The sequence below is a fragment of the Ambystoma mexicanum genome, chromosome 5q (assembly GCF_040938575.1).
Source record: "Ambystoma mexicanum isolate Mex_15411 chromosome 5q, UKY_AmexF1_1, whole genome shotgun sequence".
Lineage (NCBI taxonomy): Eukaryota > Metazoa > Chordata > Amphibia > Caudata > Ambystomatidae > Ambystoma > Ambystoma mexicanum.
The window spans coordinates 1,090,378,130-1,090,402,635 of NC_090933.1; the positions used below are offsets into that span (position 1 = coordinate 1,090,378,130).

At 49.2% G+C, this 24,506-nt stretch overlaps 1 protein-coding gene across 1 annotated transcript in view; it reads right to left on the reverse strand.

Moving 5' to 3' along the window:
* LOC138498350 (transient receptor potential cation channel subfamily A member 1-like) overlaps positions 1–24,506 on the reverse strand; it is a 1,354,892-nt gene that overhangs the window by 204,193 nt on the left and 1,126,193 nt on the right. The window contains exon 14 of the mRNA XM_069622141.1: positions 4,929–5,047. Coding sequence (XP_069478242.1) covers positions 4,929–5,047 — 119 coding nt within the window. The remainder of the gene's footprint in view (positions 1–4,928; positions 5,048–24,506) is intronic.

Genomic DNA, 24,506 nt, shown 5'->3' on the forward strand with positions numbered 1-24,506 from the left:
AATGCACGTCATTTCGAAAACCTCTTTGGCCGCGTCAACCTACTAGGACAGGTCGTCGGCACTAGGTTCATCCGTGTGCTGGATCTTCTTGCGACCCCCTCCTCAACTTAACCCCTATGCGTCAGTCGTCCTCCGTGTCATCTTCCTGCCCAAGTATCACCTGGGCCCCCTGCGGAGCTGCCCCTGAGCCAGCGGCCAGGCTGGTAGAGGACACATCCCTGCCACAGTTAGGAGTCGGAGGTCCAGCAGGAGTTGGCCACCCCACCAACTGGACCCCAGCAAGAGGAGGACGTGAAGGCATCAACAGGCAGGGCACGTGCACGGCAGCAGAAGGCTCAGGGTGGGAGCGATCATGGCTCTGGCCCATCAACATCCCAGGGACAGACATCGCCCGTCAGGCAGGAGGACCCAGGATTGGGAGTGTCTTCCGTGTGGCAGCGGTTGGTCGGCAAATAGATGCGGAGCGGCGGCAGGCAGAGAGGGCACGGCTCACAATGGTCAGGGCAGAGAACTCCATGCGCCGGGCGTTGAGGCGGGCTGCGTGCCTCGAGGCAACTCGCAGGGAGTTGGAGGAGGCCATGGCTGCATCCTTGCAAGACCTCGAGGCCAGGGAAGAGGCCCGCCTGCGGGACATTGAACTGGAGTTCGATGATGCCCTGGCCCAGGACATCAATGAGTGAGCCATCGGACTAGCCCGCCGCCTTTGTAAATAGTTATGTAGGTGTAGGTTTCCTTTTTTTTAATTTTTCCTTGGGGCGCATGGACTATGCCCGCCTTTTTGTAAATAGTTATTTATTAGGTAGGATTTTGGTTAGGTTTTCTTTGGATTGTTGGGTTCATGGTCCCTTGGATATTCATTTGTATACAGGTATGGACCTGGATTTACTTTCTTTTTTGACCCATGGAGGAATACTTTGCTTTTTTTGGAACTTTGGTTTTTGTTTAATGGAGTGACGCTTTGGAGGCATTTTACTTTGGATTTTATTGATTACAGCCTTCATTTTTTTTTAAATCATTTTTGGACATCCAGACTTGGATTATTTATGTTCTTCTTGTGTGCTTTTGTTTTATTCATTCAGTTTATGATTTAATACAGTTTTTTTCTCTACTTTACTTGTGTGGTCTTCTCTTATTCGTTTTGTGCATGTCACAATGTGGGTTTTCTCAGTTGTGTGTCGCCATTGTGTGGGTCTGAGGGACATGTATACATGGGCATGCTGGTTATTTGGTTTCTATCATAACATGGGGAATTCAATGTGGAGTGGATGGAATGCTTGGTTGGGTGTTTGTACTGGGGTGGCGTGGGGTGGTATTTGGGTGGCCATAAGGGCCATGGGTCTGGATTGTGATGACTGTTGGGTGGGGGGACATGAGTCGGGGCCTGCTGGCAGGTGCCCATCAATGGGGGTGGGGTGGGGGACATGCCCCGCAGGCAGGCCATCACCCCCAGACCATGCTCCGCAGGCAGCCCATCACCCATGGGCATGCCCCACAGGCAGCCCATCCACCCTCCCCGTGCCCCGCTAGCAGCCCATCACCCCAGACCATGTCCCACAGGCAGCCCATCACCCCAGACCATACCCTGCAGGCAGCCCATCACCCCAGACCATGCCCCGCAGGAAGCCCATCACCCCTGGGCATGCCCCGCAGGCAGCCCATCATCCCAGACCATGCCCTGCAGGCAGCCCATCCGCCCTCCCCATGCCCCGCAGCCTGCAGGCAGCCCATCACCCCTGGGCATGCCCTGCAGGCAGCCCATCACCCCAGTCCATGCCCCGCAGGCAGCCCATCACCCCTGGGCATGCCCCACAGGCAGCCCATCACCCCAGTACATGCCCCGCAGGCAGCCCATCACCCCTGGGCATGCCCCGCAGGCAGCTCATCACCCCAGTCCATGCCCCGCAGTCAGCCCATCACCCCTGGGCATGCCCCACAGGCAGCCCATCACCCCTAGGCATGGCCCGCAGGCAGCCCATCACCCCAGTCCATGCCCCACAGGCAGCCCCTCAACCTTGTGCATGCCCCGCAGGCAGCCCATCCACCCTCCCCATGCCCCGCAGGCAACCCATCCACCCTCCCCATGACACACAGGCAGCCCACACCACAGGGGGGACTTTTTCCACTTTTTCCACGCGATTTCACCGGCACGAGCGGGGTACGCGTATTTCGAGAGGCGCGTGGGGAGTTTTCCACGTGATTTCATTGGCGCGAGTGGGGTACGTGTATTCCGAGGGGTGCACGGGGAGTTTTCCACGTGATTTCGCTGGCGCAAGCAGGTTACGCATGTTCCGAGGGGTGCGCGGGGAGTTTTCCATGTGATTTTGCTGGCGCTTGAGGACGGTGTGGGGTTTTTAGCGCATTTTCGTAGTTGGGGGGCTGTATGCTGGTCCACTGGCCTTTGCACCATGTAGGGGATTTCTGCGATGTTTTTGGCGCATGGGGCGGGGTTGGGGGCGTAACTGGTGCTGCTGTAGGGTCGCTGCGCCACTCTGCGCCACGGCTGGTTATGGATGTAAGAATCCATGAATACGCTGTGCGTGAAAATGGGTTTTGCTGCACGCAGCTAGTGCACGCAGCTAGCGCATGCTGGCACACGCTCCCTCTTTGCGCTGACCGCATGGGCTGCTTCTGCGCTAAAATCTATGAATTACCCCCATAGTATGCTGAGATGCATACATTGTATATTAACACATATACAGTGTACACTGAAATATATTCATTGTACACCAAGATGCATATGCTGTACATTGAGCTACATATATTGAAATCTATACACTGTATGCTGAGATATATACAATATATACTGAGATGAATACACAGCATATTTCGATGCATCCATTTTATAATGACATGCATATAGTGTAGAATGAAATGTATACATTGCATAGCAACCTTTGTATATTATATAGTGCGATGTGCATGCTACATTCTAATAACTCATATACACAAAATGCTGAATTGCATACATGATATGAGAAATTGCTTATAGTATATGCTAAGAGACATACATTTTATATTATAATGCATCTACAAAATAATACAAATTACATACTCTAAACTGATACTTCTTTTACTCTCCATGTCAAAACATATATAGTTATTATTAAAATGTGTATGCTATTCACTAAACATGTATATACTACATGTTGAAACATATACATGATATATTGAGAATCCTTATACATTGTAGTGAGAAGCTTGCATATAGCATGGTGAAACTGTTTACACATGAAGTCTTCTTATACACACACTAATGAAAATGTCACATGGTTCACTGTCCTGCCCACTGGAGGGGGTGGCCTGTTTTTCTCTTGCTAGTTTCACTTTCCACAAGTTGTTCAGGAGAGTAGCTGGGCCTTCAGAGACCGGAGACCTTTGCAAAGCCATGCCTGCCAGTTTCTTGAAAGTCTGACACTTAGCCAGCTAGACTGGGCGCTGAGTGGTGAGTGCCTGTATATAATTTCTGTTGGTTCTGGGGACAGGAGACAGGAGAAATGGTTTCCAGCACATCAGTATGCTACTGTAAATCTTCAATAGTGGGCACAGGGTTGAAGGTCTGTTGGCGTAGGGGCACAACGTGCTTGTTTATTTGTCATTTTTACTGTTGTTCTTCAGCAGGCAATGGGCCTTACATTGCACGTATTTGAACCATAGGCATAATATTGTTGCAGTCAGTTCACTATATAACAATTGTCCTGGGTTACAGTAGATGAACACCTGATTAATCCACACACCAAACAAGAGTTCCGAACTGAGGAGGCCCATAAAACAACTGACCAAGAACGTTTGGGAAAAACATATCGCGGAATAGTGGGCGAAACACGTGTAGACAAGATCACGGCTGGAGTGACCAAGCATCTATCCCCTTTCCCAAAAAGGATATATAAATTTTATCGGTATTTTTGACAAAATATGTCAAAATTATTTGGGTGATATTGTGTGTCATAAGTGTTAAAGTCACATCTTACTAACCCCCAGGCACAAAACATATTTTGTAGCTTGTTGGTGGCTTTCCAAATGAAGTTGTAATGTATATAGCTGTTGTGTATAATGGTTGTAAACCACATATGTTATTCTAAATAACAAACAACTTTTAATGTAAATGATGAGTATACTTACATTTTGCAATAAGAAAACCTTCTGTTTGACCAGATTCTGAAAGTAAGTGAAGCAAAAGGTAGTGCAACTACAAATGCATGTGATACATAGGGAGGGGTAACCAGTTTCCACTTATATATTAGTACTCGCTGTATCTTCCTCGTTTGAAACTGGGCCCTCAAGAACAAAGAATTGGGGAAGCACCCATTTATAAATCTGAACATATGATCCAAAAGCAGGCATTTAAAAAAAGAATTGGAGGCCCTGGTCGTTTGGAGCCATGCGGTCTGGGGTGTCTAACTTGTTGAAATTAATAGACCAAGGACCCCAGACAGCCTACTATAACGTTATGATATATGATATGATATGATTGTTTATTTATATAGCACCTATACACAATGTGTTTCAAAGCGCTTATGTGTTTCAAACCGCTTATACCTGTCAATATACAATGAATGTAATGTATTTATTTCAATATATTGTGCATGTATCTCAATATACAGTATATACCTCCCAACATAGAATGTGTGTATCTCAGTGTAGAGTGTATATTACAGTATCTAATGCATGCATCTCAATATATCATATATATACATCTCAGTATGTCATTTATACATTCAGTGTTCAGCATATACATTTATGAATCTTGAATTATATCCCAAACGGCCACCCAAACAAGATTCAAGGAGGGAGCTAAAGCTCTCCTTCCCTAGGCATACCTAAAAAAGGAATAGACCTTTGAAATAAAAATGGAGTCCTGTAAATGCAACATCGCAAGTGACTGGTTCCATTAGAATGGGCATTAATGATTAAAAAAATTCAAAACGTACCTCCAAATATCATCCAAAATGCACAAGCGTAAGGGATATAAAACTCTCCATAGAGGAACATGAACTTCAGGATGTCAGTCATTATGTTCTCCAGCATTACAATGAAGGGGCCAAGAACCCTACATTGAAAATAGATACAAATTAAAGAAACACTTTTTGTTTCTTGCTTTTTTAGAAATAAAATGAATGATGAACTAATACAGCAATTCTAAACAAAAGCAACAAAAACCAAAAACGGATTCCTAATATATTAGAGAAAAATACGGAAGGGCGTAAAACAATCATAGGGCAGACAATCCATTGTTGCTCTCCTGCATTTTAAATACAGAATAGCAGAATATCAATCAATCAATCAATCATCTGTTTATTTCAGAAACAAAATAGTTCCATAAAAACAGGTTAAAAAACAATACGATATGATATGGCATTTATAATGCGCCTATACACAAGTGTTTCAAGGCGCGATGAGGCAAGGGAGGGGAACAAAGGGAGGACAGACAACGATCCTACTAGGCCCGGTGTCATTCAGATCGTGCAAGTGCGTGGGAAGGGGGCAGGGACAGTGCAGTACTTGCGAAATAAACAATAAGTAAAGTAACGGCCATCATGTGACAAGTGCATAGGTAAGTGCAGATATCAGGTGTCAAGGGCTGGTAGGGGGACTGTAGGGATACAGAAACAGTCCCCAAGTGCGGGGTTTGCCAGGTGGGCAGTGCAGGTGTGTGACGCTGGTGGGAGAGGGACCAGGGTCCGAGATCAGAGGGTGTCCAAGTAGCCGATGCAGTTCCAGTAACACCCAGGAGGTCAGCAGAGGAGAGGAGGAGAAAAAGCAGAAGCAAAGAGAAAGGTTTTGAGGTGCTTCCGGAACCAGAGATGGTTCTCCTCAAGTTTAAGGGAGGCAGGGAGGCTATTACAGAGGGAGGCCCCAGAAGAAGAAAGAGATCTACCACCAACTCGTTGCTTAGAGAAGCAACTGACTCTGAGGCAGTTGGAGGCGGATGAGCGGAGAGCTCGAGAATGAAGATATTTAGGGAGAGAGAGTTGAAGGTATTGAGGCCCCAGGCCCCAGAAGGCCTTGTGGACGATGCAGAGGTTTTTAACTTAATCCTCGCAGTCACTGGGAGCCAGTGTAGAGATTTCAGTCCTGGAGAGATACAATCCCTGGGCTTGAGGCCAAGGACAAGCCTTGCAGTCCTGTTCTGGATAAGTTGCAGAGGGCGGAGAGTAGAAACAGGCAGATTTAGAAAGATGCTGTTGCAATAGTCCAGCCTAGAGAAAACCAGAGCTCTGGAGACAGTGAGCTTCTGGGGGAAGGATAGGAAAGGAAGAATACCTCTGAGGAGATGCACCTGGTACTGTGACTTCTTAGAGACGTCAGAGATGTGAGAAGAGAAGGAGAGTATGTTATGTTATGTTAACAACATTTATGTAAAGCGCACGTACACCCACAGGCATATTGGCGCTGAGCAAACAGAGGTGAGGCAGGATCTTGTAGGGCCGTTAAAAAAGCAGAGTTTTCAATCTACGCTGAAAGGCCAGATGGTCAGAGATATCTCGCAAAGCGATGGGAAGACGATTCCATGCTTCAGCAGCAGCAACAGAGAAGGCACGGCCACCCCTACGGGCTAACCTGAACCGAGGAACCGTCAGCCGGCGGGCGGTGAGAGAACGAAGGGTGCGAGTCGGTTGATAGGAAGTAAATTTGACCTGCAAATATTCTGCCCCCTTTCCATAGAAGGCTCGGTGGACCATGCACATAGATTTGAACAGTATCCGTTGGACAACCGGAAGCCAATGAAGTTGTCTCAGTAAGGGTGTCATATGGGCACCAAATGGAGGACGGATAATGGAGCGAGCGGCGGCATTCTGGAGTAGCTGCATGCGCCCAATAAGATAACTGGGTTGGGAAGGTATAATGAGTTGCAGTAGTCCAGGATGCTAAGGACCAAAGCTCCAACTACAGGCGCCTGACTGGCCATAGGAATGAAGGGAAGGACTTTCCGAAGGACCTTAAGTTTGAAATGGCCCGATTTACAAACTGCTCCCACCTGTTCATCCATAGTAAGGGTCGCTGAGAAACGTACTCCCAGATTCCTGACGGATAGAACCGGTATCGGGAGGGGACCTAATGAGGATGGCCAGAAGTCGGCCGTCCAAAACAATTGTGGAGTGGCTGTACCCACAACCAGAACTTCGGTTTTGGAACCATTCAATTTAAGCCAATTCAACAAGAGTATGGAGTCGAAGATGACCCTGAGGTTTTTAGCCTTGCAGGTGGGAGCAGGAAGAGGGCCAAGAGAAGCCGGTCAGAGAGCTACAGGAAAGGAGGGAGTGGGTGTGCCGATGGGGAGAATCTCAGTTTTACTGCCATTAAGGCAGAGGTAATTGGCGGCACACCATTCCTGGATAGCAGACAGACAGTCAGAGATGAGGGAAGGAGAGGAGGAGGCCGAGGGTAGCCTGAAAATTAGCTGGGTGTCATCCGCATAGAACTGACAGTTGGGGCAGAGAGCAGCGATGCAGTGGTCAATACAAGAAGTGTTTAAAAAATAGATATTTTAGTTGTATTGCATTGCCCCTTCATCATTTATTCATGGCCAATCATTTGAGCATTAGGACACCATGTGGAGTCCAAAACCTGTTTCCTTCTGTATGATACCGTTCGTATATAAGATAATAGGAACCAGCCCATCTTGGGAGAATCTGCCCATAAAAGGTATAACAATGCTGGACAGCATTGGACCAAACCAGTTTGTCTTAACATTCTTTTCAGAGTGTTATTTCTAATATTTGTGCAAGCTGAGCACAACAATAAAACATGCAGAAGGTCTTCATCAGGAGCTTCACATGGAGGACACCATGTCTCGGTTACATTGCCTGACCATGCCAATTGAATTGCTATCAGGGCCAAGAAGTTGCATCTTGCTCTAGGGTTCAGAACACGTTGGGCTGTCGTAGTTGCACATAGCAAATATTTTTGCAGTGTAACCGTTGCAATGTTTACATGGGTACGGTTAGATGGTTTTCGAAGCTCCTTTGTTTATCTTCAACCCAGAATTAGAGTAATCATGTCCTATTTTAATTGCTTAAACATGGCCTGTGATAAAGTGTCAGGTGTGTTGAAATAGTTAGATGCATTAATTTCAGTAAGTGTGCTTTTTATGTATTTCATTCATGGTACCATCAATGCATTATCCTTATCTAAAAGCACTTTTATTTAGCGTTGTTTAAGATTTGCTTTTTTGTTTCTCCAGAGGCAAATCCAATGGTGAAACATTAAGGTGGCTAGATCGACTTCAGTGTATTGATGCAAGGCCTAATTCTAAAGGCACTCCATAATTTGCTAATTACCGAGGTAGGTTGTGAATATATTTTAAATAATCATTCTCACAACACTTGAATGTTTTCAGTCTTCCCAAAATGCCATAGTTCCATATCATACTTTGCCACTACTGTAGCTTTACCAAGGTATACTCTAATCATTATATCTAAAGGTTTGGTGGTAGACATGCCCATGAAGTGACAAACTCCCCTTTGGGCTTTATTTAAATGTTTACACGGTTTGTTGATATGTGGGACAGCAGAAAGAGTCGAAGGAAAACGTACCCCTAAGTAATCAAACTCAGTCACAAGGAGGCATTACTGGAAACCTTGGTGGGCGCCTGGTCCTATGGCATACCATCACTGCTGATTTAGCATAATTGACCTGCAGATCTAGATGATTTTTTAAACTGGCTGTACTCCAATCAACCTCTGAAGGGAGTAAGGTGTATGAGCCATCAATAATTTCAGTAATTTCATACACCCCAATTTAAGTATGTCAGCACTTACTGATGTAAAAGTGGAGTACAAATTGTTGATATATAAACTAAACAGTGGTATTGTACGATTTGGCTGTCTTTAAAAGTCTGACCCCACCAAACGACCTAAAACAAACACCACAAAAGTTCGGACTACCAAAAGTCTGAATCTTTCGTGGTGTGTTTTTAGGTGTTTCAGTGGAGTCGCACTTGGGGCTGGGGGTTTGTCCCCCGCAACCCCCCCGTTCACTATGCTATACAGTATAGTGAGTGGGGTCTTGCGGGGGACATCCCTGCAGCACAACCAAGGAAAAAAAAAATGGGGGATGCGGGGGTGTCCCTGATACACCCTACTCACTATACTTTACAGTATAGTGAGCGGGGTTGTGGGGGAAACCCCTGTAGCTTCCAAAAAACCAAAAAAAAACAAAAAAGAAAAGGACCCTGCGGCGCCGGTTACCGATCACGAAGTGAAAGGGAACTGGCGCCGCAGGGACATAGCGTGAAGGAAAGGTAAGTAGGGTTTGGTTATGTTGGGGGTGTGGGTGGGGGTTTGTTTAAGGGTGTGGGTGTGTCGTGGGTGTGTTGTGGGTGTGGGTCGGGGTCTGGGTTTGTAGGGGTTTGAAATGCGTGTTCACATGGGAAATATACAACCTTTTGTGGTTCGTACATTTCTCATGCAAACTTTTCCATCGCTGACTTTTCCGCAACGGAAAAATCACACAGATCCTAAACAGTAGAGGAGGCATCACACATCCCTGCGGTACACTCGTTCTTAACGAAAAGAAGGTAGTACGTGCCCATCTGCGCCACGTCTGATGCATGCATATGTGGTCAAGTGGATAGCTTCAAGTATGGTCAATATATCAGCCAGACAATGGCCCTCATTACGACCCTGGCGGAATTCGGAAAACGATGGCGGAAATGCAATACCGCCATCGAATAGCGCTCGGTGCGACTATGACCCGTCACCGCAAAGTACGAAGCCATTAGCGACACCGTAGTGAACGCCAACGCTAACTGCACCAAGCACGCGCGCGCGCGCCATGCCAAACCGCAAACACCACCATGGCGCAAGGGTACGCCAATTCCGACCCTAGCGGACATGTACCTAACGCCATCAAGCATGGCGGAATGTACCATTCCGCCATGGTGAGAAGTACGGCATCGCGAATCAACCGTAAACGGCCCCACTGAGTGCCTGTACACCGCTCCCTGCCCACAAAGTACAACTCCCCGTAGGTGCAATGAAGTCACAATGCAACCATTGAAATGTACAAGTCACCCATGCATGCCAACGAACAAAAGAAACACAACAGGGGCCAATGGGAGCTGCAGGGCACAGATGGCACGAATACAGAAGCCATCCCAATGGACATGATCACAGTCCCCCACCAAGAAACGCACGCAAACACAGGCACCTGTGACCAGCAATATTCCGAGAATCACATCATTCCACCAGTCCACCTGGCTGACCGGCATCTGTTACACAAAACCCAATCCCCCGCCCCTGAGCATGACAACATTCAAACTGTCATATTGGCAGCCCCCATCCCTGACCTCACGGGCTTCGTAGGCAAACGCGCCCAGTACAGTACCACGCAACTAAACTCCGAAGCTGGAACCCAATGCAGATCTCCCCACAATACATCGCCCCCCAAATAGGCATATGCCACATCACTTGCAAACAAAAACGCTACACGGGCCAAATCAGAATAGAAATTTAATGCACATCAAAATCACCAAGCCCATACAGCCATCAGGCCATGAACTCCAAAACACTTTTCACCATTGTGTGCTGCATCCGCAAGAAATGACCAGCCACTACTTGTGTGACGCCCTGTTCCCTCATGGTACACAGAGCCACATTCACGTACGAAAAGGCAACATGGAAGCGCACACAACCGCAGGGCCGTCCCAATGGGGAGGCACTAGTCCAGCTGAAAGGCCGAAATGTTGCTCCGAGCCACCAGTACTGCGTAAGGGCATGTGGGCCATTGGCGATCGTCCCATAAGATCGTAATGCTGCTCCACTGATTAACACGAAGCAGCAGGTGTCGGGAGTAAAATCCATCTGCAGGAGTGGCATACAGATGGCAGTGGCAAAAGGGGAGGAGATACCTGTCAACCAAAAGAAAAGAAAAAGAACTGAATGGCCATCAGAACTACATTCCAACAACTCACTTCAATGATCACACTAAATCCACAGCCATATGCATGCTAGCCCACTCCAAAGGATCATCACCACCCCAAAACCACTTGCGACTCATAACCATCTATATCGAGGTGCAAACACCATCACAAACGAGTGTACCTGTGCATGCGTCTGTCAAAACAGAATCCATCAGATGGGAATGTTAACGTGCATGGACACAAGTGTCTGAGGGCGCGTCGAGACAGGGAGGGCTCAACAAGGCCAGATAGACGATGGTCCCACTATGGCAGCCCTGCATCACATAGCGTAGGGGAGGCGGATAGATCCCAAGAAGCCCTGTACATGGCAAACTCTGTATCAAATCACCTGCCCATGCATCCATCCATCATTCCCTCATCCCGGGATCAAAACGCCTGAATAATTACTCACATGACATTAGAAACATCCATTGAGTCTGTGCGTTATGCAGCCTGCAAAATCCGCAGTGCCCCAGCCCGTAATTCCAGTGTCGTGAAGTAACATGTATTTGGGAACGGCCGGCCTCATCGGCCACGTAGCTATTGCGCATCCCAAACTATTCATATCAATCATTGCTTCCTCGCCATGGCCCCTGTCTCAAGGACATTGAACAATAGAACGTTATATTTGCAGTCAGACCTGTGGGCATCTCCTCGCCGCTAGCTGGAAACCGAAAGCGCCGCCCTTCGAATTCCTCATTTGCAACATCACGTCGAAAAGGCATCTGTGGCCGTTTGAAATCACTAATTATTCCATCGAGTGCGGATGTGTGTGAAAATGGCAACTGCCTTCACCCACAAATGGGACGCCCCGCCCGTCGTTGCAACTCGGTACAGTGATGCATGAGGGCCCACCGTTACTCGAGTACTACGTTCCACTGACCCTTCACAAGTCTGTTCGCGACTGCACAGATAGTATGTGAAACAATGGGACCACAGCAGAATGAACATATCAACCAATCTTACACGGCCATCGGGTACAAATACATGATTGCAATAGCAAGATGCCATTCCCCGAATTGCAGCGTTGTGCGCAGGACGTGCCCGGCCAAAGGGGAGAGCAGTTTGCACAGGTGGAATTAATCACCACAGGTGGAGGCCATACAGCCTGAAAACACATAAATTGCACAGCCAGTCTCCTCCCACAACCACACCGAAATGCTACCGGCAGGACTCGCGATGTTGGCCCTGGGGGACCTGATAGCACTGCAAGTACTCCAACTCCAAGAAGAAGACGAACACCAACTACAACCGGCCGCACGGAGGAGACGCAGGAGGAGGAGGAGGCCAAGGCAGGGCCAGCAAGGGCCGCCAGCACAGCCACTACCACCACGCAGGCAGCCCGCAATCCCACGCCTCCGAGCACATCCGTTCAACCTCACTGATGAGCAGATCCACACCCTCTACCGTCTGGACCGGGACACCATAGCCGCCATTGTGGACATGACACAGGCTGACCTTGTCAGCATGATAGATAGCCCAACCGCCATCCCACCCCTACTGAAGGTGGTGTCTGTACTACACTTCCTGGCCACAGGCACCTACCAGCACACAGTCGGACAGTTGCATGGCATTTCCCAGCCACTGTTCTCACGGACACTATTGCAAGTGCTCGATGCCCTCCTGCAGCACGCAGACGACTACATCTCTCTACCACGCTCGGAGCAGGAAATTACCAACACAAAAGTGGGATTCCATGCACTTGCCGGCATACCGGGTTGCATTGGTGCCATCGACTGCACCCATGTTGAATTGGTCGTCCCACATGCCATGGAGGCCCAGTACCGCAACCGAAAACAATTTCATTCCCTGAATGTACAAATGGTGTGTGACTCCAACAGGATCATTACACATTGTTGTGCCCGATTCCCTGGATCAACCCATGATTCTATGGTCTTGAGGAACTCTACAATACCACGCTACATGGAGCGACACGCAGGGAACAGATCCTGGCTACTCGGTGAGTCTCATTACATGCATGAATATGTGGGGTATGTGATTTGGCAATGACCTGGCAGGAAGGGGGGGGGGTGTGCGTACGTAGCAATGGCATTCCACATCATGCGTTTCTCGTCCACATACAGGTGATGCTGGGTATCCACTGAAGAGATGGCTCCTCACACCAGTCCGGAACCCACGGGACCAGCATGAGGAGGACTACAACCATGCCCACTCACGTACCCGTGTAGTCATTGAACAGGCATTCGGCCTACTGAAGACTCGTTTCCGCTGCCTCAGCAGGTCTGGCGGGGCACTCCTGTACCGCCATGAGAAGGTTGCAAAGATGGTGATGGCATGTGTCATGCTCCACAACATGTGCGTACGTAGAAATGTGCCCATGCCCCCTGACGCAGAACTGCAAGCACCTGATGATGGTCATGATGAGGGTGGGGATGTGGCAGCACCTCATGGAGTCTGCGAGGCACCGGAGGCCCGTGACATTCGTCAGCATCTCATTGATGCATGCTTCTAGCACTCACGCCTGGTGGCTGATACATGGACACGGGACTCGTGGCACTGTGTGTGTCTGGGACATGCACAATATGGACTGTACGCCTATGATGGCCTAGTACACAAAGATCAATGTCCACACATCTCATTGGTTGATCGTGCACTGTTTATGGCATATGTGATATCATGTTGAACACCCTATCGACCCGCCACCCAAGTGAGCCCAACACACCCCCTCCACCCTCCTACCTCCCCCCCGAACACCAGTGTCCAAAGATGCTCATTGTCAGTGGGCAGTCGCTATTGCAAGCCCCCTCTGCGGGTATCAGGGGCACCCCTGCCTGTGGAGCGCAGGTTCCTCCCAGATCTACGTTGGGGGCTGCCCTGGACGGAACTTGCAACGGATGATGTCTCTGCCTGCTCACGTCCATGCATGTCCCTAAGGGTTTGCGAGAGCTCAGTGAGCACACGGCGCACTGCGGCAAGTTCGGCACATACGTCTTTGGACGTCGCATGCAGTTCCCCCCTCAGGCTCTAGGTGCTTCTCTCCATTTGTGCCCTTAGCGTCTCTGTACCTCTCTCCATTTCTGCCCTAAGTGTCTCAGTTGATGTTTCTATGTCTGCCTTAGTGCCCCCACATTCATCGGCATGGTCCTTGAGGAGCGTGGCCATTTGCTGCTGTTGCACGATTAACTGGTCGAGGGACTGTTGCCTCTGCTGGGCCATGGCCATTTGCGGGGGTGTCACAGAGGGGCTGTTGTCCTCATGTTGCCTTGCCACAGGGCTTGTGGGGGATGGCCAGTCGTCGTCTTGTGGGTGCCCCTGCGTGGTATCCTCATGTTGTACGGGATGGGACAGACAGGGGGATTGGGACAGGTCATGGATGGATCTGACTTCGACATCCCCGTCTTCGGTGTCCGAGCATGCTGCCATCAATGGGGTGTCACCTATGGTGCTGCTGCCACCAGAGGCAGTGCCTTCTGTGGCATCCATTGGGGGGACCTGTGGTGGTGGTGGTGTGCCCATGCTGGCTGCTGGGGTGCCTGTTGATGTTCCCTCCTCTGTGCTGCCACCTGATTTGTGCTGCTGCCGTGTCTTGATGCGTGCAGCTGAGGTGGAGGGTCTCTGGCCGTTGGTCTTGGCCCTCTTTGCAGTTGTGCTGGTAGGGGTGTCTTGAAGCTCGTCGTTTGGATCGGACCCTGTGGTGGAGTAAAGGAGGGCGAGGGTTATTGATGGGTCTGTGGGAATTGGAATGGCATTGTATCACATGCATTGGAGTGGTACCTGAGGGTGATTTGGGTCGGGCCTTGGAGGTGCTTTCATTTGTGTGTGGAGTGAGGGTGCAGTTGTTTGGCAGCCTGCAGTTAGGGTGTGCCTGCTGCACGTGTAGTGCGTGTTTTAGGGGTTTTTAATTATTTATGTATTTATTGTGGGTTTTAACGTGCGCTATCAGGCCTATGTGTGTGGACGTTCTCCTGGACATGTGTTTCTGTAGCACTATGTGGACGCATGGTACTTCACATGGATGGACTGTGTGGATTTGGCATTGTTTTATTTGGCCCCCCTACCTGAATCTTCGGATGTCTGCACTCTTTTCTCCATCCCTCCGACTCCCTCTATGCTCTCCATTCCGATGGTGGACGCACAGATTTCTTCCCAGGGGGTCAACTTGATGGGTGATTCAGGACCTCCCCCGGTGGCTGTGGCAATGTTGCGGTTGGCAGAGAGTATGCTGCGGACGCGTATCCGCAGGTCGTCCCATCGCTTGCGGCATTGCTGTGGGGTGCGGGGTGCGGTCCCCACCGCACTTAACCGCTGTGCCACCAGAGCCCATATGGCCTTCTTGTTTGCAAGTGCCGTTCTGGTCATTTGCGTGGAGAAGACAACGGCAGCATTCTCCTGGAGGGTCTCTGTTAGCACGGTGAGTTCCTCACGGGAGAAGTGGACCTGCCGCTTGCGGTCGCACGCTTTCTTCGCTACTTTTCCCATTTTTCTTGGTTTTGCTAGGGTGGATGACGGGTTGGGGTGTGTTTCAGGGTAGTGATGTTAGTGGTTGTGTGGTTTTAGTGGTTTTATAGGTGTACGGCGGGATGTTTCCCGTTCCGGGGCCATGTTTTGACTTCCGTTTCCGTATATTTCCGGTCACCGTACTTTCCGGTAGGCGCACACTGCGGTGACCGCTAAGAAGGGTGGCGGTATTGCACCTAGGGCGCCGTACGGCGGCGGTGTGGGCCGTTTTGGGGTCATTTCCGCCATCGCGGACTTTGCACTTCCGCCATGGCGTGGTGCTCGTGCCCGATGGGTCGGAATGGGCCGCACTTTGCTCCTTCGTGCAATGGCGGAAACGCTATTTACGCTGTGGCGGTCCGGTCAGTCACTTTCCGCCAGGGTCGTAATGAGGGCCAATGTATGGTCCTGTGCACGTGCCACCATTTTTGATGATAAACCTTATCAAATGCTGTGTTCAGGTCCATAAAGGCCAAATAGATAGGCCTTTTTGAATGTATGGAGAATTAGCTATTATCAAGTACAAATTGAAAGCCCAATTGGATGTGAGCAAGTACATTTTTCTGATCGACCAGTCTTCCATTCTCCCTAGCAAAACATGGCCAAGTATTTTAAAAGTAGAGTCTAAAAGCGAGATTAAACTATACGATTTTGGGGACTCAATAGGCCCTTCGTTATAGATCGGTTGAATGATCGCAGTACACCATGACTTAGGTATGGGCCCAAAGCATACTTTAGCTCTCAAAACAATGGTTAGTACAGGGACCCAAATGTCCAGTTCTGCACAGAACAGATCGGCTGCAATGCTGTCTGGTCCTGAGCAGCGAATGGACTTCCTAATAGCACCCAAACCTCCATGATAGAGAACACTAAAGTCTGGTGAGAATGTTGTTGGGACACACATGTTTCTAGAAAGGGGCGTAGTGCTATATCGAGGGAGTCCAGAGCCCCTGCGTAAATAGTTTCCCTATGTAGGTTAGAAAAATGGTCAACCGAGATATGATCGGGGACCAGAGTTTCTAGGCCAGTCCTAACTCGCTTGTATTGTGGGCCCAAGGTCTCTAATTCCCTTTCCCTGAATTCTGGAGATTTATTCATGGCAGCTGCGTCAACCAGTTCTTACCAAAAATGTTGGTCTAGTTCTCTTTTCCTCAGGGCTACTTGTTTCTTGTAGTTAGCTCTAGCCAGGATTATCACAGACATAGATGAAACAACAGGTTACTTAACCCTGGTAACGTTCTTTCAACTGGATGTTCCTCCCACGTATTCCTCATCTTTTGATATATCCATATTCAGCCTTAGCTGCCTTGGAAAAAAATGTCAGCAGGGGGCACTTTGGGTCAATGCCGGTCAACTTGATGTCCCTCGAGGGCCACCGTCCCGATGTCAACATCACCACTGGTACATATAGCACACGCAGCGACCGTTAGCTTCAGTTCCGTTTTGATGCGTTCCTTCAATATTATATGGTGTTACCCTGCTTAAGACAGTTTTCTGTTGTGAAAGAATGTAGAGTGTAACAACCTGGAAATTCTACTGCAGGGTGGGTTGGAAACGGGCAATGAGGAATATGTGGGATGAGCATCCAGTCGAAAGAACGTTAGCCAGGGTAACTAACTTGTTCTTTGAATGGATTGTGTCCTCCCACGTATTCCTCATCTTTTGATGGACTCCAAAAGCAGGAGGAGCGAGTAAGAATTTAGGAGTTCCTTATGGGTTTGTATGAACATAATGTAACTCCGCCTTCCCAAAACCTCCTTCCAGACAATAATGCTTTATAAAGGACCATGTGGCCGCCGCACAAATATCTTGAATCGCTACTTCTCTGTGTAAAGCAGAGGATGTAGCCATGCCCCTGGTCGAATTAGCCCTCAGACCCTCAGGAGGATCTTTTCCAGCTAGTCCATAACACTTAGAAATTCCTAAAATAATCCACCTATACAAGGTTTGTTTTGTCACTGCCATCCCCAATTTATGGCCTGTATAACCAACAAACAGTTAATCATCCTGTCGCAATTTCAACATTCTAGAAATATAAAAGCTAGGTGCTCGCCCTGGGTCAAGCCTGTGCAATCTTTCCTCCTCCTTTTCAGGATGTGGAGGTAGATAAAAAGAAGGTAGTACAATTTTCTGTGTTAGTTGGAAATTAGATACAATTTTTGGGTATGGGTTGAACATTAAGGACCACTCTGTCCTTAAAAGGGATTGGAGGGAACACATTCATCAGTCCCTTCAGAAAATGTATCACTAGTGTCATTTTGAAGAAAGATACCTCTTTAGACGAGCGCTTAAACATTGACAGCGCTAATGCGGGGCACTGTTACGCGACTGAGCAAGATAGCCGCCGCCTCAAAGACTCTGCCGACGGCAGAATAATCCTGCTGAATATCCTGATGCCCACTGCTCCGTTTTAACCCAGGGAGCAGTGGAATACCCGTGTGAAATACTTGTGCAGGTGCAACAAAAGCCCAATTGGTGCCAGAGGCGACGAACAGTGAAGCGAGAAACTTGGTGCGGCAGCCCTAGTGAAGAGCCACGAGTGTGGGGGGAGGAGACGACCGCATTGCTTAAGCCTGAATCTGGAGAGGGTGGCAGAGAAGAGCACGCACTGACAGCGGAAGGGAACGGAAATGCTCACCCTCAACAGCATTTATCAATAACAAGGCGGTGGGGAGAGGCCCTGCTCTGGCGGACACCGCCGGCCTGTCGGTAGTGAGAGCTGAAGGATTGCATTAGGCATTCCGGGGGATAGTCTGAGAGGGCCGGCTTTGATTCTCGGCGAGGCCCGACCAGTTTGGTGGCCCGCTCAGCCCAATAAGTGACCTGGGCAGACCCCCGCACCCCTCTGGGGTGCTAGATGGGGGCGCAGGTACACACTGAGACAGCGCTATACTCCACAGGAAGGGGGATGAGATCATCTTTGAAGGACAGGGCAAGGGCAGGTGTAGTGCCCAATGACAGCTTGGACCCAACCGTTTTGGAGTATCATGCACTGCCTCTGCAGCATCACGCTCACCCAGCGCCTATATGGAACCCTGCCCGCCTGTGCCCCCAGTACAGGGATTGGGAGCAGCAGGCATCTGGACACCAGCGAACGTTGTGAGGCCAGCGCAGCTAGGACGCTGTGCTGCTGCAGCCCGCCGCCCGAGCCCCCGCCGCAGGGAAGAATTGAACATCGCTGGAGAAACAACGCCACAAGGTAGGAGGGGGGCCCGAACCAGGAACACGCAGCCCAGCCGTGGCCCATGGCCCTTGCTGACTGGAGGGATGGGTAGAGCCTCCCAAACGAGCAGACCCAGACCGCGGACAATATGCCCAGGATGGGGGAGACATGAGCATCCTCAGCCCATACGAACACCCCACAGTACTCAAATGCCTGGGCAGCGGTGCGACAATAAACACCGGTACACGCAACGCGACCTTGTCGGAGGACTGGAGGGCCGCCCCCCTTGATCATCATTACGCAGCCAGCAGGGTGCCTGTGGGCGGCCCTAACCCTATAAGACCTCCTGGGTGTCTTCTGGGGAATGTCTAACGGGTGAACGGCAGAGACACCTGACAACCCTTCTGATGCCCTACAACACGTGCAGATTGCAGCGAAGAGCCGCAGGAGAAGGCTGATTGCTGCAACAAGGGACCGAATGTCAAGACGGCATAACACCCTGACCGAACACCCTTGGTGGCTAGATACTCACATAATTGAAGGAATAACTGGGGAGGGACCCAGCAAGAGCATCAAACTAAATACCTCCACACCCGAAAGTACAATGGACTCTCCTCTGGCTCAACAAAGGACAGTCTGATAATCGTGGGAGAATAGCCCACTGCGGTGTGACTGCACCTCACCGGACTAGACAGTGCAACCCCTACCGCCGGGAGGGGGGAAACCTGTGCCGCTGAGGCCACAGTCTTGATTGAGAGGCAACAAGAGGACTGTGTACATGCCACAATGGCCTACAGAAAGCAGTGGAGGCGAGCTCGGGTTTGATAGAGACAACAGAGAAGCGGTGCCCCATGGACGACAGCACCCCACAGAATGCTTGAACACGATTAATATAAGGGACAACCTCGTATAGTACAGCAAGATGACCTCCCGGCAACCGCCGTAAAGACAAAGTCCCAACACCAAAATGGTAATCTCTAAAAAACAAGTAAAAATGTATCAATTTGCCCGTTCTGAACAGTCGCAACCCGATAACCCCTCTCAGCAAGAACAGACAACATCATAGATAGACGTGGTGGCGTTGAACCAACCCTACTAGCCCTGAAGGGCAGCACCGACAGCCTGGGGGCAAAAATGAATGCCCTAGTGTGCAAGGTAGATATATCTGCAATACATATAGACAAACTTTGTGGGGAATGTCCGAGGCCGAGCAGAGGATCGGAGTGAATGAGGATAAAGTAGACACACTACAACGAGAAGTTGCGGATTTACAACAAACAGTCAAAAAGGTCCTAACCAAGAATGAAGACCTCGAAGGCCAGAATCAACAAGGATATAAAACATGGAGAAGTTCGTAGAGCAGCTCCCGACGAGGTACTTGACAACTCCCCTCTGTCCAGTATGTACATGGTGGAGCGCGCCCATAAATCCCTGGTGGCGAGACCCCCTCCTGGAGCACCAGAGAGACCCATTACAGCCAGAATCTTCTGTTATAGGGACAGGGATACCATATTACGCAGAGCAAGAGAGAAGAAAGAACGGAAATGGGGCCCCTCTACCCTCATGTTTTTTCCAGATTTCAGCCCTATGTTGCAAGAACAACGTAAGACGTTCCATGCGTGAAAAACACCTTACGGAAGAAGAACATCAAATACTCGATGATGTACCCAGCCAAACTTTGTATACAACACAACGGCACAACAATGTTTTTTACCTCCCCGTAATCCGCAGAACGGTTCGCATAGTATATCTCAGACCCTGGGGGATCACCAGGACATGCACCATGATGCCACCGCTATATCCTTTTATAATGATATCCATTCAGCGAATGACTATAATGTTACTTAACTAGTCTCCTCTGGGCACCGATGGAGTGTGGGGGCCTCTTAATAATGGCAGTCGCCACATGGAGTGCAGAGGTCACCCTCAGTGCCCCGATTCCCGCTTCAGTAGTGGACTGTTGTCATATGATATTGTTGGGGTGTTACAAGGGGGGTGAGGGTGGAAAGCCAGTAGGTTCTGGTTGGTGGCATGGGTGGAATGGGAGGGGATTGAAGGGGATGGGACGGGGAAAGTGTTCGGGAGGTGGCTGGTAATAGTTCTAAGCGCCCCCGCCCGAAGACATATGCATTCACATCTCAACACAGGTTCTTACATATAGGAGACATGGATAAGCCAGAAGTGACTCAATATACAACAAAAAGGTGACCCCACTATGACCGGGAGGGGAGGTAATCCGCTGTCAATACTGTCCTGGAATGTAAGAGGTCTCACAGGAAAAAAAACGATATGATTAATTATAAAATCACTGCAAAAACCATAGCATCAACATCCTCTGTCTACAGGAGACACACCTGGCCCACTACAATCCCATCCCGCGCATGCCAGGATGGGGGATTCACAGATATGGGTCGTCATATATTACACACTCGAGGGGAGTCGCGATCTACTTACACACATCCATGGACTTCAGGCTATACAAATAGGTTAGGGACGATGAAGGGAGATACATAATTCTAGCCGGAGAAATCGGGGGCTGAAACTCCTACTGATCAATGTCTACGCACCAAACACTGACTCCCTGGATTTTTTCCATACATGTGCCAAACATATACAGTAATTCCCGGGATATGATATAATCTGGGCAGGGGATTTCAACATGGCCCTTACATTGGAAGTAGACAGATCCTCAACAGCCCAACTCACATTACCCCGCGCAGCTTAGGCCTGGTCAATCATAGCACAACAGCATGATTTGCATGATATATGGAGAGAAGAACATACACGAGAGAGAAAACACACTTACTACTCCAGCGTCTATGGGAGTTCGTCCCCAATAGACTACGTAATGGCCACTTCCCCCTAGCGAGGAGTGTGACAGAAACAATGATTCTACCCCACACCTTATCTGACCACTCCCCAGTCCTGGTTCGGATACCTGGCCCAATGAGCCCCCCTAGACAGGCACGATGGAGGTTCAGATCCTGCGCTTTGGAAGACGGGGCATTCCGAGAAGAGATAGAACAAGACATCCAGACATATTTCAAGGCCAATATAGACTCAGGGCCAGACCCGGGCATAGTTTGACAGGCCTTCAAAGTGTATGTGAGAGGCTGTTGCATTTATAAAGAGGGAGGGGTACTGAAAGCCATAAGGAGGACCATAAGTAAATTGGAGGGGTCCATTAGGAACCTGGAGAATCAACAGGGCTCTCAAGACTCGGGGGAAATCAGAGAGTCCCTAGGGAAGCCGAGAGAGGAACTCTGCCAATTAACGTACAGAGAGGACAGGTTTATTGGGGACCCAATAGCAGCCACTAGATTCCGAGAGGGAGACCGTCTAAGTAAGATGCTCGCATGGGCTATAAAACAAGAAAAACCCTTGACACCCATCATGACAATAGAGGACTCAGGATGGCACCTATTCCGAGACGTAGCTGGAATTGTGAAATGTCAATATATTCTTCCCAGACTACGGGACATATATGACAATGCACTAGCAACAAGTACCCTCCCAGAATCCACAAGAACGGTCCTAATTAAACCGGAGAAGGACCCTCAGAAATGTACGTCATATGGACCGTTGTCATTGATTAATATTGATAATAAAATCCTTGCAAAACTATTAGCAGAGGGACTACTCCCACATATGGAGGCGCCGGTCCTCCCTGACCAGGCCGGCTTCATCCCTAACCTGCCCATACAACACAACCTGCGTAGGATGTTTGAACGTATGCACAATGTCGACCTGGAGATCCCCTTAACGATAGCTGCCTTGGATTCCGAAAAGGCTTTTGATTCCGTAGAGTGGCCATTCCTCTTTGAAGTATTGCATTGCTCGGGTCTAGGATTGAAATGTATACAATGGATTAAATTGCTGTACACTGCCCCCAGGGTGGCAGTATACACAAATGGGATGGGTTCGGAATATATCTACCCATCCAGGGGGATGCGCAAGGGCTGCCCCTTTTCACCCAAACTATTTGCCCTGGTGATGCAACCACTGGCCTGCCACATCAGAGAAATGCACGCTCAGCGTGGAGTGCGCATAAAGAAGCAGCTTAATATTGTATCCCTATATGCCGATGACATCCTGTTATATGTGAAACATCCTACATTGAACTTCCCTCCATTGATGCAGGAAATTGGCAAATTTGGGGAACTCTAGGGGCTCCGAATAAATTGGAGTAAATTCCGAAATACTTCCATTGACCACTTCGATCTCCCAGAGCGATGTGGGCCGTGAATTCTGATGGTGCCCCCAGGGAATCTGGTACATAGGCGTGAGAGTGACCACTGATGTGGGGAGCCTGTACACCAATAACTACACAGAGACATTGGAGGAACTGGAACATAAGGTTTAATCATGGATACATCTCCCCTTGTTCCAGGATGCGCTTGTCTACTTTGCTAAAATGGTCATTCTCCCCAAATTACTTTATATTTTCAACAATGTTCCCATCTGGCCACCCCAGAACTTCTGGGCACGGACAAAATCCCTACTGATGAGGCTGGCCTGGGCGGGGAAACACGCAAAAATATCCTATGACACCCTGGTAAGGCCATTCGAACAGGGCGGTCTAGAATACCCCGACATATACCTGTATTACCTATCAGCACAATTGCAATGCCCGCAGGATGGGGTCATTTTACGCAAGACTACCCACACATCATACTGGCTAGAGAGACAACATTCCCAGACAACACAGTGGGGATATTGTGGGGTACATTACTGCAGCCACCACAGCGAGAAGTCCAACCCACAGTGGTGACATGCAGAGCATGGGACCGAATATCACACTTGACAGGCACGGAAACAACCTACTCTCCTGACCTCCCGGTGTATAACATACAAGGCATACCACTCACTTTTGAAATATCATTTCAAACCCAATATCAGAGGCAAGGGGTGCGAACATTAGCGTACCTGGTGCAGGATGGGCACTTTATACCCTGGGAGTCGTTGAAGTCCAGAGGAGAGTGGACAGCAGTAACACTGTTCATGTACTACAGACTAAGAGAAACACTCTGAGCTAAATGGCCTGAATTGCTATAATACGCGCTTAAACCCCTGACATCCCAAAAAATGGTGCCCACTATATACAAATTAGCTAGGAGTAGGAAGACGGCCCCAGACCAAAAGTACAGAGCCACCTGGGAGGGCGATCTGGGTGCGACACTCAGCGACGAGCATTGGAAACTCATGTGCCTTCAAACACGTAAATTGTCCATAAATAACAGATATAGGCTGACACACTATGAATACCTCCACCAGGTTTACTACTCCCCAGATAAACTACACAGAATCTACCCTGACAGATCTTCCAGATGCAGGTGGTGCAACGCTGAAAGTGCAACTTTTTACCACATGGCCTGGTCCTGCCCGCAAATATGACATTTTTGGGGGAAAGTGGAAGAGGCTATGTCCAAAATGCTAATTTCTAAATGGGAATACTCACCTGCACTCTGGCTCCTAGTGTTGATAGAATGGGTCACCCGAGGGGAGAGGAAACTACTGGGAATGGGTTCAATAGCAGCACAGCATCTTATAGTCTCCAATTGTGGGAAGAGTTCATCAGCGGTGTTCGCTAGGCTGGTGGAACACATGCATGTGTGAACAAAGGGAATCATCCTATGCACAAATGTTACCTGACAGCAGCCGAGCAGGGGACTACTGGCCACTCTTTCGCCAGTTCTACTCAGATAGGGGAGACAACGCATCCTCAAGGGTGTCGAACTTGCCGTAAACTAGATCTGGAATGAAAGGTGGAAGGTCATGCAGGCCCACAGACTCAGCCTGTTAATGAGTCACCGTGAAATCAAACAGACCAGAACCGTAAAGAATGCTATGACCATGTTGCATTGTATTCACCTACATTTTGCTGTAGAAATTGTGCAAATGATAGTGATTTCAATAATCTGTGTATCAATGTGGGGAGGGGAGGGAGGGAGTTGGATAGGGGATTGGGATAAGGCATGAAGTTGT